This window comes from Crinia signifera, chromosome 7 (genome assembly GCF_055691185.1).
Source record: "Crinia signifera chromosome 7, ASM5569118v1, whole genome shotgun sequence".
Classification (NCBI taxonomy): domain Eukaryota; kingdom Metazoa; phylum Chordata; class Amphibia; order Anura; family Myobatrachidae; genus Crinia; species Crinia signifera.
This window is the reverse complement of record NC_139223.1, coordinates 118,801,078-118,820,063: the sequence shown is the minus strand read 5'-3', so window position 1 is coordinate 118,820,063 and position 18,986 is coordinate 118,801,078. Positions and strand designations below refer to the sequence as shown.

General features: G+C 42.2%; 1 protein-coding gene across 2 annotated transcripts in view; it reads left to right on the top strand.

Annotated features, from left to right (window-relative positions):
• The window catches only part of MAP3K2 (mitogen-activated protein kinase kinase kinase 2), a 56,319-nt gene that overhangs the window by 1,762 nt on the left and 35,571 nt on the right, over positions 1-18,986 (top strand). Inside the window, exons 2-3 of one of the 2 annotated variants that reach the window (XM_083153673.1) lie at positions 8,917-8,987; positions 18,209-18,327. In XM_083153673.1, coding sequence (XP_083009799.1) covers positions 8,984-8,987; positions 18,209-18,327 — 123 coding nt within the window. In that variant the 5' untranslated portion in view covers positions 8,917-8,983. Of the gene's footprint in view, positions 1-8,913; positions 8,988-18,208; positions 18,328-18,986 lie in introns of both variants that reach the window. The other variant, XM_083153672.1, reaches the window with a different exon arrangement.

Here is an 18,986-nt window from a genome sequence, read left to right as displayed (position 1 = left end):
GCAGGGTGTGTCGGTGTGGACGAATATTTGGTAGCATATGAGAATTGAATATTTGCATCCAAACACTGGAAATCAGACCAATAAAGTTGATTCTGATTCTTTGACACTCAGACAAATTGGTTAAATCCATTTGTTTTAAAAATAATGTATGCAAACAATCATTTTTGTTCATTTTCCATTGTTTCAGAGTAATTCTCACAGATTTTTGATACCAGTAGATAGATTGGACAGATACATTTATAGGTGTCTACCCAGCTTAAAGGCCCATATTAGGCCAACTTGTTCTAAGAACAAGTCAGTCCCGATTTCCCCTGAGATTCCCACCACTCCCCACCCGGAAGCTCCCCAGGGAAGAGCTCACTAAGATTTTGCACTTGATGTGCCATTTTTTTACATGTGATACATCGCATGTGATTTATTGCATGTACTTCCAGGGAGCTGCAGGCAGAGTGTGGCAGAATGGAAAAATCCTATTCAAAAGACTAGACGGCCGCTGATTGGGGGACAGCGCATTTGATCCGATCCGATGTCATACACCTGCAATTCGGGCCGATTTCTCAGCCCAATCCACCATAATCGGTGAAATCTGGCCCAAATCGCATAGTGTACTCCTTCGTTACGTTAGGCCTTCAAATTTTTACACAACATGGTTGATTCCTGCAATAAAGTTACTGTTATGTCATTTAATCACTGTACAGTTGCAATCCACATTGCAAGTGAGGATTGTCCTATAGTGAGTACCCCCAAATTAATGTTTGATGACTTGTTTGGTGACCTCTTCCCTTATGAAGTACTGTGCATCATATTGGACTGTGGTATAGTTATTAATCATGTTGCTGGTTTGGTGGTTTATTATGTATGTACCCATTTTAGAAGATACTAACAGACATAGGGCGGGATTTTCTAATAACCCTGGCCGCACATCGCCGGCATTCACATTTTTAATTATTGCATATGCACTTACACAGGGGTCCTCAAACTATTTTGCTCTGGGACCCAATCCGACAATAAAAATAATTACGGGACCCCAGCAAGTGACTGCAGAAGGTCATCACATCACACGTGTAGTCAGCAGACAGCACATACATGGCAGCATTGTGGAGGCACAAAATGATGGGAGGAGTCTAAACGGTACTTGTGTATTATCACGGCGCCCCCGATATGTGATTGCGCGTTTTTTCATCGCATCACATGCCATACACCCGATGCACTGCGATTTTAGCCCCTATGCGATGAAAAATTATATAAGCACCCTAACTTACAATGTTAAATGCACCCTGACGCCATCCCCCAGTATAAACGTGAACCCAAAGCATGCCGAGCGGCGGCTGTACGCGTCTTACGACCTTTTCATACCCCCACTATCCACGTCGGCGTGGAGTTGACTTTGTAAAGTGTGGCGAGCCACCGAGCCCGAAGCGCGGCGAGCGGACGCGTATACCTTTGAAGTTATGCGCGTGCGCTCGCCACACTTCGGGCACGGTGGCTCGCTGCGCTGGCCACACTTTATGAAATCAACTCCACGCGAACGTGGATAGTGGGAATATGAAAAGGTCGGAGGACGCGTACTGCCGCCCCTCGCGGGCTCGCTGCGCTCACCACGCTTCGGGTTCACGTTTATACTGGGGGGTGGCGTGGGGGTGCATTTAACATTGAAAGCACCCATTAGGGTGCTTATACAAGTTATAATCGCATCCCATCGCATTTTAAAATTGTATGACATTGTAGAACATTGCGCGATATCGCATCCCATACCATCGCATGCCTTATTGTATGCGATGGGCGCCGTGATAATACACAAGTACCGTCTAAACTAACAGACAATGCAACAGATCTATCAGACTCCTTGTATCATTGACTGAGATTAGAAAAGTCATCAGCTTGATGGTCAGCAACATGGAGTCGCGACCCCATGCTGAGAAGGACGGGACCCACTTTGGGGTCAGGACCCACAGTTTGAGAACCGCTGCACTAACATATGTGATTATTAAAGCTAAAGCCAGCTTTTTCGTTAAGAGCTGCCCTTTGCATTGTGGCTGGCAAAGTGCAGCGGGTCCCCCCTCCCTCCATGGAATTGAATTGTGACTCCTGATCTCCCATCACTTTAGATGGGAGATCAGGCATGCAAAATCAACTGAATAGCCCTTAGTGGCCATAAGCAAAGTAATAGAAGCAGTTAAATGGTGTCAGCAACTGTATATCAGCAAATAAGTGTCTACAGCAGTGGTTGACAAACTGGCTACCATGGTGCACTTGCAAAGTTGCCATGGTTGGTGGTTAGGATCAATTCAGGTTATTTATGGTCTTTCTAATAGGAAAAAAACATTTCTTGTGGAATTGAATAAAAAAATATGTGGACAAACAGGCAAACTTTTTAGGGTGTGTTGTAGCACATACTAGTTTAACATTTGTTCTTAAGGGATAGTTATCATTATTTGATGAAAATGTGCTGTTTTCACATGTTTAAGAACCTGTTAGTGCTGTGTGGTCAGAGATTAGAGGCTCAGGTATTAGCCACTGTACTTGTTGCTGTATGCTCTGGTCTTTGTGTAAATGTTGCTGTTGTATAAGCTACTCTTCTCATTCATCATCTTCTTCTCATGCTGCTTTCAGACCGCAAAACTGACTTTGACCAGGTATTTTAAAACGTTTCTAAAGACGGGTCTGCCAGCTAAAACCCCTTTCACACCGCATGTCTGTAAACGTTATTTCAATGCAGTTTTTGTTCCTTCACAACACTGAACCCTTTTTAACACATAGAAAACAGTGGATGAAAAAAAACGGGTCTGAAACGGGTAGGACCCTGCTTTATTACCATTTAGAAATACCAGTTCAATTAGAACCGGTAAATTCACTCTGCACCTTTCAGACTGCACAAATTACCGTTTTAAAACGGCAAAAAAACAGGTAGAAAGTGCGGTCTGAAAGGGGCATTCGTTTGAGAATGCACTGTAGAATGTTAAAGTGCATACACACTGGGAGTTTTGCTCGGCTGATATGCACAGCGATGCCGGTGACCGGCGATGATGCGGGAGCACGCATCAGCACTCGCTCACTTGCAGCTCAAAATCGCCCAGTGTGTATGGGCCTTTAGCCCTGTGTTTTGAAGTTAGGTACACAACTGAACGATGGTACAGTGTGCATGGTGACCAAGTCTACTGGCAGGTGCACTCATTATTCAGACACATTTTAAAAGATCCACAGGTGGAGGTAATTATGTCACTTCTGATTCTGTGTGGAGACATGAAATACGTGCACTGTGTGGGGGTACTTGAGGACCAAGGTTGCGAATCACTGCACTATACATTGATCATTGGGATCCGCAACATTGTCCAATATTTCCTATAGCAAGTATCCAGCTTTACAGTTTCAGCTGTTATCGCTTACTGTATGTTGGCAAATTGCTATGCAGCAGTTTCTTGTTATCTCTCCTTGGGTTAATGTTATCTGTTGTGAAATCTAGAGTCTTTACTTGTTTGAGATTGAATTTGTGTGATGAAATATCCGTTGTGTGTATGAAGAGAAGCACTATTCCTGTTCTGTGGGACCTGTGTGGTAATCTGTTAGCTGCATCTTACTCATACTGTATATGGACAGGACTACAACTCTGTTAAGGATCTACCTTTGTGAAACATTGACATTCTATGCTTGTGTCTTTACAGTGAGGATAGCCATTGTCTAGAACAGTGGTCAGGGTACAGGGGTAAATTACACCAAATGGGATAAAAATGAAATTCCTGGGGGTAATGGGCGGTCGAAACACAGCCAGGCATGCATATGAATCAGTGCAGTGCATCAGCCCCTTGTGTATTGCACACTTCCCTGCATGATGCCCCGTGCCGCGCCTCTAAGTCCACTCGCTTCTTCAGTAAAGTTGACTAGTTGCTGTACCATCTTGCATGCAGTCAAAATCTAGTCTGGATTGCCAGTGTTCTCAGCAGAGATCGCTCATCACACATCACTGATGTCTCGCATGTGTGTCAGCAATGTGTGCTGAGCTATATATGCTTAATTACACTGCTCAGCATGGGGCTACCGTCGTCCTGTGTGTACAGGGCTTTATGTACATACATATTAAGGTGCCCATACACGTCCCGATGTGGGCGGTGCGATCTGTGCTTTGAGGTGCGCGCTCCCGCGGCACCTCATCGCACAGTACAAAAAGTATGTGCTGCACATACTTTTTGTACTTGCTTTTCATCGCATCGCACGCATAAGGTGTGCTATTTAAGCTCAAAAACGCCCGCCCGTATCGGGACGTGTATGGGCATCTTTAGTGCTGAATTTTAGTAATATGAATATTCTGTAGTGTTCATTCTAGCACCCGCTATCTTTGAAAACCCATGCAGTTCCTGTTCCCTGCCTGCGGTGTCACTGTCTGCTGTGGAGTTTCTTGCACAGGTCTGGTTTGCATATCAGTTTTGATATACAGACCACACTCTGCTAGAAGCACTACAGCAGACAGCGACACCCCAGGCAGGGAAGAGGAACTGAATGAGTTTTCAAAGATAGCAGGTGCTAGAATGAACACTATTCTGACTTGGGACATCAAGCTGTTTGCAGGATACCCTATAGCAGTGGTTCCCAACCCTGGTCCTCAAGTACCCCCAACAGTGCACGTTTTCCAGGTCTCCACACAGAATCACAAGTGACATAATTAGCTCCACCTGTGGATCTTTTAAAATGTGTATGAATAATGAGCTGCTGTGTGACCTGGAAAACATGCATTGTTGGGGTTACTTGAGGACCAGGGTTGGGAACCACTGCCCTATAGGAAATAAGACCATAAGGCGTTTCTGGGAAATGTTTTTTTTTTTTTTTCATTTCCCCATATTTGGAACACAATTCCCAACACATTATTGTCAATTTTATTTAAATGTAGCCCTCAGTGATTGCAGCAGCAGGTGCATGTCATAATTTGTGCCCATATTGCTACAAAGGGGGCTATTTAACCCCTTGAGTGGTATGCCCTGGAAATTTGAAATAGGTGCGTGCCAGTAGTGAGGGAGGGGGGATTCCAACTGTTGTGGGTTTTGTTGGGGCAGGACAAACCTGCCCTGGTAGGTTTGCCCTGCCCCAACAAAACCTACCACTCAAGGGGTTAATCCGGCCAAGATTCCCAGCAGGTGGAAATATCTGCTACTGTATAAGTTTTCAATAGGATTTGTCTATAAAGATTTGTCTTTTAAAAAAAGTTGAATCTGCATTGTCAAAAGGGCAGCTGGTTTGTGTAATCCATGGCCGTTTTTGCAGATTCTTGGACTTTTCAACTGTCTGAATCTTCCGACAGTCAGAAAAATGGACCTGACACTGATTCGTTCAATTCCTGTTGAAAACGGCTAAATATTGGCTGGGATTGAATACCCCCATAGTGTTCTCTTCCTTATATGGGTGACAGGTATAAAGGCATTAGCCCTTAGGGGGTTGGTTCAGAGCTAATTGCTGTAGTGCGAATTTGCAAGTGGTTTTATTATCGAATGACTGCGCTTGTGTGAGGCCAAACAACAAAAGGCCAAACAACAAAAAGCAGCAATGACTAATTTAATACCCTTTGCAACTAGAGATAAGCGGGTCCGGATCCCCGAGATCCGCCAGATCCGAATAGCGGGATCCGGGTCAGGATCCGAGTCGGCACGGGAGTTCCCGCCTGAATTCCGGACCAATAACGAGGCCGAACGTCATCATCGTGCTGTCGGATTCTCGCGGGATCTGGATTCTATATAAGACGCACGCGCGCCCCGCCATCTTTACTCCAGCATAGGAGAGGGAAGAGGGTGGTTGTGCTCTGTGCTGTGCTATAATAATATATTATTTTGCTGCTGCTCACTCGATTAGGGTCTGCAGGGGCTGCTGTACACAAGTCCAGTGTACAGGGGCTGCAGTGGCCAGTGTACAAGGGGCTGTGTACAGTGTGACAGGGTTTGTGTCCAGTGTACAGGGGTTGTGTCCAGTGTACAGGGGTTGTGTCCAGTGTAAAGGGGTTGTGTCCAGTGTACAGGGGCTGTGTACATTGGTTGTGTCCAGTGTACAGGGGTTGTGTCCAGTGTACAGGGGTTGTGTCCAGTGGCTGTGTCCAGCGTACAGGGGCTATGTTCAGGGCCAGCGTGACAGGGCCTGTGTCCAGCGTGACAGGGCCTGTGTCCAGTGTCTAAGGGCAGTGTCCAAGGGGCTGTGTCCAGTGTGACAGGCTGTGTCCAGTGTAAAGTAAGGAAAATAAATAAAAGTAATAAATAAAATAAAAACACATTTTTGGAGGATGATGGAGGAGGAAATAGTGGGAGATCAGCAACCTGATAGAAGTGCTGAAGCTGCTACCACCAGTCATGACAAGGCCGATACCTCTTTGTATTTTTTGCTGTTTGGAGCATTTCTCTCTTTTTGGGATAGTTTATTAAACTGCCACCCTGTCTGCCCCTGCAGTGTCGCTCTGCTTCCAAGATGTGCCAGGTTGGAAGTGTAAGGTCCACATGTATGTGATGCCCACTGCTGTCGCTTAGCTTAGTCATCCAGCTACTTCGGTATACCCTTTTGGCCCAACTACAGTAAATGAAAACAATTTTGTAAGCTGTAAAGTGATCAAAATTGACTAGAAATGAGTGGAAACTAATGTTATTGAGGTTAATAATACTTTAGGGGCAAAAACAGGCCCAAATTCTGTTATTTTAGCAATTTTTAGCATTTTTTCATAAAAAAAACAAAACCCACAAGGGTGGTTTTGCCAAAACCAATCCAGATCCAAAACACGAAGGGAGATCCAGATCCAAAACCAAAACCCGAAAAAGTGGCCGCCGCACATCTCTATTTGCAACCTGACTGACAGGAAGCTGCCATTTGTGGGTGGTAACCATCCATTTTCTCGGAGTGTCAGAAAAGACACAGGCGTGCCCAATCGGTTTAAGGGGGGGGGGGGGGGCGGGGCGTGTGATGTCAGCTCTGGCATGGATCAGCCTGCCCCTGACACACAGTTGTGGAAAGGTCAGAGTTAAGCACACTTGCGCAGATTGGGGAAAATCATTTGACTGTTAGTGAGTTGCGATTGGATTTGCAATATTTTCATATGTCATTTGCAGACTTGCACAGTGCAGGTTTTTACTCGGTGTGGCGTCTATCTGATTGCATGCCTCATCCATGTCCTGGTGAACTGTTCAGGGTACCAGGAATATTAAACATGCATAAAATTCCTGATTCCGCAAAGAGGTCGAGATCAACAAAACATTTTCAGCATGGTTCATTTCCCAGAAGGTTCGCCGATCATCAATGGCCATGGATTGGCATTTCTGTCAGACTCAAGGAATCTTCTCCTAAACTTAGGAGATCTCCAGTGATCTCTTGAATTTGAAGAAATCCACAATTACCTCCTGCATATCCTCAGCCTCACTGTGGTGTGGTCAGTAGTGCAATACAGAGGCAGGTCTTCTAACACACTATTGACCCATGGAAAGGAGCAGGAAGCAGATTAGTCTTATTTTGTCCTTAATTTTCCAATAACCAAATAATATACACCACCTGTGGGCCTCTTACAGCCTACAAAGCTGTTTATTTGTAGTTGGAAGAAGCAGGATGCAAAGGATGAATTTAATTGATTTGCAGGTACTCAAATGCAGTAGGTGCCCATTGGAGCAATTCATTTTACATTGCTCCATTGAGGTGCGATCAGCTGCCAGCGCAGGGATTTCTACTTGCAGCTTCCTGAGGTGGCAAGCAGAAATTTGGGTACTTATGTTAGTTGGGCACCCACTATAGCTAGTACACTCATACCCCCACTATCCATGTCGGCATGGAGTTGATTTTATATAGTGTGGCGAGTGCAGCGAGCCCCGCAAGGGGACGTGGAAAACTAAGCAAATAGCTAAGTGGGCGCCCAACTAACATATAAGTACCGACATTTGTGATAAGTCCTAGTTTTAGGCACCTTAATTAGGACTTTAGAGAGGTTTAGCCACCTTTTGGTGTCGACTTATTGACTGTCAACCTAGACATTGTCAACCCTTTAAACCAGGCATTCCCAACCACGGTCCTCAAGGCACACCAACAGTGCAGGTTTTGTAGATATCCAGGCTTGAGCACAGGTGACTTAATTAGTATCTGAGGGAGTCTGATTAAACCATCTGTTCTGAAGCCTGGATATCACTAAAACCTGCACTGTTGGTGTGCCTTGAGGACCGTGATTGGGAATGCCTGCTTTAAACCCTAACCGTAATTCCAATCTTGTATCCCTGCTCATGTAAGCAATCCACTCCCACTTAAACAATCGGGCACCGTAGTCTTTTTGTACTATGTGCTCTTTACACCGATACTGTTAGACAGCCGGTTTTCAGCATTTTACATAGAGTAATATTTCTTGAATGATAATCCCTAGTGAAGTAAGTTTGCCTTACTTGTTCTTGTATTTGGTGTTTAGTCTGCAATGTGTTCTGGAGTCTGCACGTAATGTTCTGGTGCTTCTTATTTTTATACCACAGTAAAGATACACAACCTTATCAAAGCAAGAGACCTGATCCTTCTGTGGAGAGCTGCTTCCATGTAACCATGGCAAAGTGCACCATGGTATTTTGGATTTATGTCCGTTTTAAGGCGCTTGATGATTATTATTATTAATATTATTTAATATAATATTAATAATATTTTCTTTGCTTTTCTCGAATGTCGGGTCAGATTGTTTAGCAGGGACTTGTACTTGTCTTTGCAGCACTGATTTGTCTTTGTTTATAAAATTGTTCTCCCTTTTGGTCCCCTGGGAACATTGCAGTAATGCTTTTAAGTTCTGGAGAACCATTCAGTACATACAGTAGATGCTGTGGAATAAAACATGTTAATATGTTGTATATGTGTAGGCATGTCATTATTATTATTTTTTTTTCAGCTATGTTCCTTTATATAATAATAGAAGTATTTTTTTATTGTATCTTATAGAAGAAAAAGTGGGCTGCACTTGGGAAGTTTGTCGTTCACCTGAATATATTACGAATACCTGGCTCCCATAATGGGTAAGTTTTGCATCAGTGTTTTTAAAAATAATTTGGTACTTGTGTACTAGCACGGCGCCCGATAATTAGTCGCCCGATTTTTTTTTTAATCGCATCGCATGCCATACACCCGATGGCATGCGATGCAATGTGATTTTAACGCATATACGATATTAAATTGTATAAGCACCCTAATGTGTGCTTTCAAGCACCCTAATGGGTGCTTACAATGCTTAAATGCACCCCCACGCCACCCCCCCAGTATAAACATGAACCTGAAGCGTGTCGAGTGGCGGCGGTACGCGTCCTACAACCTTTTCATACGCCCTCTATCCACGTCGGCATAAGGTTGATTTTATAAAGTGTGGCGAGCGCAGCGATCCACCGAGCCCGAAGCGTGGCGAGCGAACGCGGATACCTGGGAAGCCTGCGAGGGGACGTGGATACCTGTGAAGGTATCCGCGTCCCCACGCGGGGCTCGCCACGCTTCGGGCTCTGTGGCTCGCTGCGCTTGCCACACTTTATAAAGTCAACTCCACGCTGACGTGGATAGTGGGGGTATGAAAAGGTCGTTGGACGCGTACCGCTGCGCTCGCCATGCTTCGGGTTCACGTTTATACGGGGGGGGGGGGGGGGGGGGTGGCGTGGGGGTGCATTTAAGCATTGTAAGCACCCATTAGGGTGCTTATACAATTTCAATGGCATACAATTTTAAAATTGTATGCCATTGTACAACATCGGCCGATAGCGCGTCGCATCGCATGCGATATGGTCTGCGTTGCGATGGGCGCCGTGCTAGTACACAAGTACCAATAATTTTGAAAAATGAATACTTCCTTTGATTTCAATACAATAATGTTCATGGGCAATTATAATGTTAGGTATGTAATTACAGTACAAGGCTCATCCTTCTACCTTGTGTAGTATTTATATTTATCAATTTATAAAGTTTTAGAACTGGTTCTCCAGTAGATTTTACCTGTTGTATGATTCAAAGGCGTGTGTGTGTGTGTGTGTGTGTGTATGTGTGTATATAGTTACAACATGGTATAGACCCAACGACTGACCCAACAGCCGTTTTAACTGGAAGCCTGTCCAGTCTTCATCAGGGGTGGGGTGTTGGGTCAGCCTGCTTGTTCTATACCATGTTGTAACAACAAATACAATTCTTTTTTCAAAACCTTGTGAGTGCTGTTTATATATATATATATATATATATATATATATATATATATATATATATATATATATATATATATATATATATATATATACACACCAATAAATTGGTCTCGGCACTCCAACTGTTGTGTATAAAGTCCAATATTTGCGGTGCCTTCCCAGAACACGAATAGTTCAAATATATGTATGCAAGGCGGCGGCACTCACTCACAACAAATAAACTGAGTGCACTCAGTAATTCATATAAACGTTTTCGGTTTACTTAACCGTCATCAGATATCTGATGACGGTTAAGTAAACCGAAAACGTTTATATGAATTACTGAGTGGACTCAGTTTATTTGTTGTGAGTGAGTGCCGCCGCCTTGCATACATACATATATATATATATATATATATATATATATATATATATATATATATATATATATATATATATATATATATATATGCGAAGAAAGGGCACTCAGGGACTTGTTAGCGGTGAAAAGTGGACTGGTTTATTCAGTCAATAAACGCCTACGTTTCGGGGTCTCCCCCTTCGTCAGGACAAGTTAAAGGTGTAACTTATGTGCACTGTAGCACTGTTTGTGCTGTAATAAATACAGTTTTACACTATGGAGCGCTTCTCTATTCCTTTTTTAACATATATAATGGCGGTACTAGCGCAAAAGCCCCCCTTCAATGTCACTCAATGTAAACGGTCCCGAAACAATCCGTGTCACAGAGCACACTTATTTCTTAGCACAGTCCCTTTGATCCAGGGTGGCAGCTCTCCTAGGGTATTCCTTGAACAGAAACCCATTTTACAACGATCTGGAAAAAAAGAGTGAGGTGGGCACCTCCTAGTGCAATATGTAAATGACCAAATGGATCCCTCCACCACCCTGGGGAAGACAACAGCACCCCAACAAATTAAGGAGTATCGTTTACAGTGGTATCACACCACTGTGTAATGAGTGTATCAAGTTTAGATTTCCTCAGGATGTCAGGAATGTTTTTTATCAATTCCTCTCAAACTCCCAATGTTCTCTCATCCAGAGTTCACATGGGAAAAGAGCATAAAAACAGACTAGTGTGATAACGTACACACAATTTATTGCAAACGCAAAATTACATGAAATCTTTGTACAGTGTTAAAATAAATTTTCTGCTTATCTGATATAGGTTGTCAATCACCAATAGATGCGTTTCGTCCTTGTTCTTCTGGCTGGACTTCCTCTGCAATACATTCTAGCAGGGAAGAAACCGGAAGTCCCGTAAGTTCCACCGGGACTTCCAGAAGTAGGTTTTCATGCGTTCCAATAGCGTTCCTGGAACCGGAAGTGAGCGCCCGCGGTGGCAGGAAGCTCAAACAGTATATGGGAATAGAAAGTCCTATATAAAACGAACACTTTGCTTAGTGGAGTCATACTCTTGAGGAAGTCCAGCGAGAAGGGCAAGGACGAAACGCGTCGGTGACTCTTATCTATTGGTGATTGACTTCAACCTATGTCAGATAAGCGGAAAATTTATTTTATCACGGCACGCGGATTTTGTCATTTTGCGGTTGCAATAAATTGTGTGTACGTTATCACACAATCGTACGTCTGTTTTTTATGCTCTTTTCCCATGTGAACTGTGGATGAGAGAACATTGGGAGTTTGAGAGGGATTAATAAGAATCGTTCCTGACATCCTGAGGAAATCTAAACTTGATACACTCATTACACAGTGGTGGGATACCACTGTACACGGTACTCCTTAATTTGTTGGGGTGCTGTTGTCTTCCCCTGTGTGGGGGAGGGATCCATTTGGTAATTTACATATCACACGCATTAAGTATTCCTTTTCCAAAATGCTTGGGATCAGAAGAATATATTTCAATTATGTATTTTAAGGTATCTTGCATTTATGTTGTACAAACACATAAAATACACACTATATAAATATATTTAATTTGTGCATAAAACAAGGTTTCAAAGCATGAAACAAAGTTTGTGTACTATCTCAGGTACTGAATTTGAATGCCAAGCAATAATTGTCTTGTATATATTTAGTGCCAGTTACAGATGTCCACAGTAGTGCTTTTAGCAAGATATGGTCTTGCCCCTATGTATTCATGTTTGGCCCTGGAAGTTTAGGCTATCTTCAGATGATGTAAACCGCTTTTTGCCTATGGGGGCATTGTCACAGGAGAGGGATCTTACAATCCCTCTCCTGCTGCCACCACCTGGCTCTGGAAGCTGACACTGCGTATGCACTATATAGATACTGTATAGATGCTCTGGAAACATGAGACATCTACATTGTGCTAGGGATGTTCCTGCGAATTTCAATCAGGACATAGAAGGGTAAATTATAAAAATAAATTAAACTCTTCACAATATGTAGGGCCTATGGCTCTCTGCACAATTCATCTGTCTAAATACACACTCGGGAAGAATGACAATTACACATTAGTGAAGGACTAGCCCTCTGCCATCATCAGTTCATGCAAGATGGGAAGAGTCAATTTCTCATCATGCAGAACAAAGGGTGGTGTATGCAGCTGTTCATACATATAACTATCATCAGAATAGCTTTCATATATCGTCCCTAAGTCCTCTATTTGTAGAGCGGTTGGCTCACCCAGTCCCTTTAAAAAACAGCCTGCCTGATCTGTAAAGGGCAGAAGCACTAGTGGCAGTGACATTTCCTATATATTTAATCTATGGTGGTTGATTTTTTTTTTTTCTTAAAGATTTGAAGGGAAATACATTATTATTAGATTATAGCTTGTATTGTAATATGATTTATCTAGTTGCTTAAACAAAGACTGTTCATTACATTACTAGAGTTTAAAATGGATGATTTTTACCATGTTTGTCAATGGTTAAAAAAATTATAGCCAACATCGCTGTTTTATCAAATGAAAGTCTTCCAGGATTTTGGGGCCTAAATAGTAATTTTTCAGTGTTTTTATAAAAGTTTATATAATGTTGGAATAAGCTCTTTTACCTCTCGCCTGCATTGTTAAACAAAAACCCACTCTCCTCACAATACTTCCATGCGATAATTGGGCTGTTTAGAGAGATTCACCTGAAAACAGACAGGTTTTTTTTGTTGCCCAAATTATACTATTTAACCCTTTGAGTGCCAACATCTGAGAGATGTTTAAAATGTCCTAAAAAAAATGCCAGCGTCACTCACATTTGTTATACAAATTCAAATAAATAAAATGTTGTGTAAAAAATGTTATATTTCCTATGTAAAAGGTAAATTTTACAGGTCATTATGATGAATACAAAAGTTTGCTTGGCTATTTTAACACCTATTTATAAAATGTCACTTGCCACTCAAAGGGTTAAACCCTTCCATAGCTGTATTATTCATTAGGAGTGGTTTACCAGAGGTTCTAAACTGTCACAACTTTATTTTCATCACCTTAAAAAAAAACAAAAAAAACATAAGGCGCAGATCTAATAATGATGCAGTGGAGTCTATATTTTTGACCAAACTGCTGCTTTCCTAAAGAAGAAATTGTGACTTCTCATTTGCAAACTGGAAAAATATATAAAATTGTCCGAAACAGACCATTGGACTGAAAGGAAACCCTATAGGAAGGCCCTGCTCAGTCTAAAACAAGAAATAGATATAGACTGGATATCAATTCATGTACATATAATCATTACTTAAAATCTCCTCTCAACATAAATATCCCAATAAAAATAAATAATTCATACAAAACATACAATTTCATACACTCTAGGTGCTAACCTATAAAAAAATCATATCTGTATAATTATAAAAAAAAAATATCAATATAAACAATATTACTCAAAATTCATTTGATGTATCTGTCCCCATTATTATTATTATTTGGACTGAATCCAGTTGATAAGGGAGACGATACTCCTCAAAATTAATTTTTTGGAAGTGGGTAAGAGATGGTGTTCAGTGGCATAGCGAAGTATGAGGGGGGAGGTTAGAGATGCAGATATAAAGCAATAGGTAAGTGTTTTATAGGTGTGAGGTAATGCATGGTGTAAGGGGTTTATATTCTCCAGATATTTGCATCGGTTTCCTCCCACATTACAACATTACTGGTTGTTTGTCTCAAGACCAAAATAAATCCTATTGTGTAAGGGGGTAATTGGGCAGACTGGATGGGTCAAGTGGTTCTTAATTACCCTCTTATTCTATCTTTCTGTGAGTATGAATTGGATTCTGTAGGGAAAGGTGAGCCACTGTAGGAACGGGCATATCAGGGAGACCGATAAGGGGGCATATGTTGTATTGTCTGAGTTTGACAGAGGTGTGGAATGGCAGCCTACCTTATACCTTTAAAGCAGCATCTATTTACAAGGCAAAGTCAACCTTAATAAAAATAAAATAAAAGGAGTCAGAGATCGTCCAGCACCTCTGGCAAACACTGACCCTATAACATATGCCCCTTGGAGTGGTGGGAGACCTAACAAGCTGAGGTTTAATGATCCTGAATATTTTTCCACTACATCTGTGTACTTGGTTAGGTAGACTGCTTTTGAATTTATATAAATATTAGAGAATAATAATACATCAGTTATTCTAACCATGAGCCAATTCTAATACTATTATTGCTTTGTTTTCTAGATGACATGTTGTTTTTTTCTACACAATAACCTCTGTATAATATGTGTCACTCTGCTTCAGTGTCCTGAAACCTAGATACGGTCTTTTGGTTTCTAAGAAAAATATTCCAAAATTTTACAGGCAGGCAGTAATGTAAGGTGTATTCCTGGTCAGGACAGATTGTGTCACCAGTGGTATCATGCAGATTTAACTGATGGGGGTCATCCAACGGTTAAAGTATATATGCTGTGATAAAAGAACATGTCATCTGCAGCAAACATCCATCCACAGCCACCGCAGTTTGAAAAGCTGCCTTTGTTTTTGCAGAATAAATAAACCCCAGGAAGGATTTTGTTTTACAAACACATGTCAAATCTCGTACAATGTATGCATGATTTGGAGTGGAGTTCCCAGTGAGAGATGAGGTCATAAAAGCACTACTTACTCTACAGGCTGCCCCAGGAACATTGCAGGATACCAATCGCTCTCTCTGCATATAGTCTTAATTTATAAAATCATAGACAACATATAAATTAAATACTGTGGGAGTATGCAATCTGACGGTGCTATTTCCAACATGGGAAATAGCAGCAGCTCCCTATTCAATGCTGTCTTAAGCAACAGCATTGAAGCTGGATCACGGCAGAATGGGCCTGTTCTGCCGATAACGGCCGTGGATTGTCGCAATCCCGGCCGCAGACTGCCAATCCAGGGCCGTTTTAGCGGCCAGGCCCCCTTTGCACCGAGCGGCAGGCAAGACATTGAATCCCGCCTGTCCTTCTGCAGTAGATCAGACCGCAAATGGGCCAGGATCACGGCTGTCAGCAGGGATCGACAGCCGTGATCCTGGATTGCATACCCCCCTGTATATGCTAAATATCTAGGGCAGTTACATTTTTTGCATACATACAGTACATGTATTACTAATATATCTATAAAAAAAATATATACCATTTTAATGCCAATGAAATTTCCAGAAATCCAATAGAATATTTATATAAACAGCAGTCCACCTTATTACATATTTCAGTATCTATTAGAAGTCTCCCTTCAGAACCCTTATGATTTTAGCATTTGAATATTTTTGCAGCGATTAACACCCGGTGTGAGAGGGCCGAGAGCAACCAAAGTGGGATCCAAGATCTATTAAGTTACAAATGTGTCCCATACATCTAGTCTCAATAAGTTATGTGCCGCAGCACTCCTGACATGATTGAGCAGCCAGATCCCTTGCTAACACTGGGCATTTTTTTTTTGCCCCAAAATGGGTCTTAGTCATGATGCGACTAGGAGCCACCAGGATATTGCACTGCCTAATTTAATATATGACTGAGTCTCCTATTCTCCTCACATTGAGTTTAAAATGTACGGTATTTGTTTCCTAGCACGGCGCCCATCGGGTCCCATCGCATACCTTAACTTAAGGTATGTGATGGGACGCGACGGACCCGGTTTTCGGGGGTTTTTTTTAGGTTTCCCGACAAATGTAAAATCGGGTCCATCGCATGCCATTATAATGGCATGTGGTGTGACCGACCCAATTTTACATTGTAAGCATTGTATGTAATGTTAAATTCCTATGTAAAATCGGGTCCATTGTATGCCATTATAATGGCATACAATGCGACCAATGCGATGGACCCTATTTTACATAGGAACCAATGTTAAATTGCCCCCCATACCCAATTTTTGATTGTATACCCACCCTGATGGGTAATTTCTATGTCAAATGCCCCCCTATTGTTAACGCCAGCCCGAAGCGTGGGGAGCGCAGGCGGTCCGCGTCCTCCGACCTTTTCATACCCCCACTGTCCACGTTGGTGTGGAGTTGATGTTATATAGTGTGGCGAGCGCAGCAAGGGGACGCGTAATACGTCTGAAGTAATGCGGGGCTCGCCACGCTTCGGGCTCGGTGGCTCGCTGCGCTCGCCACACTATATAAAGTCAACTTCACGCCGACGTGGATAGTGGGGGTATGAAAAGGTCGGAGGACGCGTACCGCCGCCCCTCGCGGGCTCGCTACGCTCGCCACGCTTCGGGTTCACGTTGATTGTTCCGTTAACAATGGGGGGCATACAATGAAAAATGGGGTCTGGGGGGGCATTTATCATTGGGGCCAATGTAAAATCGTTGTCTCAGGGACCATTTAACATTCGTACCAATGTAAAAAATCAGGTCCATCGCATGCAATTTGGTTGCATGCGATGCGATTTACCCGATTTTTGCAACCTGATTGCATACAATTAAAATCGGTGGCGCTGTGCTAGGAAACAAGTACCAAATGTACTTTCAGGCCGAAAAGACACCTGACACTAGCCGTCACATGATGTCTGGCAACCATGAGGTGGTTCTGTTTATATTACCTAGGCTGACCTTTGTGAGTTGCGTTTTGGGCCCATCTGAGTGATATATTTGAAATTCTCTTATAGTGTGTATGGGGCTTTAGAGGGTATTAATTTGCCCAGTTTATGTAACGGGGTGAAAAAGGGGGGTAGCCTTGAGCTTTACACCCAGGGATATTCAATTAAGCAAGACACACACTTGCAGATTTATCTGTCCAATCTGCCTGGTGGAAACACAAATTTGGCCTTGCATGGGAGCATATGACTATCAACCACTTGCTCCAAATGCTGGAAAAATGGACAAAGATTGTTTGGGTAAATTTATTAAATCAAATGGATTCAACCAATCCACCTAAATGACCATTGCCTGTTTTCCGGTGTTTGGGGGCAAATGTTTGATTCTGATTTGCTCCCAAACTTTACCAGATTTTTGTTCCCACCAGATAGATTGGACAAATAATTCTATAGGTGTGTACACAGCTTTACAGACCATTTTATATTCCGCTGTTTTGGTGTGTCAACCCATAGACTTCAGGTTTTCTTTTTGAGTTTGTTCAGACCTGAACAGAAATCCATGTTAAGTGCACCCTGATTGCTGTCTTTGGGGACTTGTTGAATAGCCCCGGGGGATCAATTAACCTGCAATAAATTTTGGTGGCTAATTAAATTTCCCCTTAGTTTAACTGCAGCAAACTGAGTAGTATGTATTAATAAGAAGATATATATATATATATTTTTTTTAGTTAAAATTAAGATAAATATGTATTCTAGTCCAAAAGTGATGGTGGGATTATAGATAGTTCTTCTTGTGTAGCTTATGGGATAATCGGCGTTCAGACTCGAAGTATACAGGACAGACGTGAAAAGGTATTTATGGTGTAGTAGGTTGTAACTATATACCACAAAAAGTACAAAATTTCTGAAAAGTGTCCTCCACCCAAGACTACACCATGTGCATCATGATTGTTCGGTGCACCAAATTCACTGTAAGGTGACGACATCCGACCCCCCCCCCCCCCCTCCCCTCCCCCCTTCACCTTAAAGTGCTGCAGTGTTGTGCTGATTCACCTGTCAATACTCTTTTTTAAATGAGATGAATAATAATTAATCCTTAGTATTGCTTTAAAAGTGTTCTCTCACTTCTGCAGATGATCAGCAGGCACTGGATTCTATCATGCAGGATCTAGTTGTCTTACACAAGGCCAGCCGACCTGCTCTGTCTTTACATGAATCTGTCAGCACCAAATCCACCTCTCCCAAGAAGCAGGTAAGTGTCTATAAGTAAAATTCAGCAAACCATTTCCCTAACATACTGCAGAGCATGAAAATAATATCCCCCCATTTGTCATTTATTTATCAATGTCTTACGATGCTAAAGATACCAGCATAAAGAGCAGTCCTGTACTGTGAGAGAAACACATTACAGTACAGTAATATAGTGATCCCTGTTCTGCGTGCTCGCACTAGAGCATGCAGAACAGGGAAACGCAAACACATTTAGGTACAACGCTGGTTAATCAGGTGCATCTAGGCTTGAATTAAGGAATCCTAATCCATTCTATCTGAATAGATACAATTTATTAAAATGTCTTCTCAATATAAGAACAGATGGCCACCTGATGATGATTTACAAAAACAGGAAAATGCAAGAAAGGGAACAATTGCCTCCCTCTACAGACACAGTAGAACTGTCCAACTTGTGGTGGGCCAATAATGAAATGCTGCCGTATCCAATGTTGCATGTAATAGCAATCATGCGGTAATCTGTTACCGTTCATGAAACTCCAACATATTCTGTAGCACTGGATAATACTAGTATAAATAACACATTTAGATACAGACTAAGACCATGTTTCTCTAAACGGTAGCTTTAACAATGTTTTTTTAAAATATGATGTGGTTAGATTTACTGTACAAGATACCTAT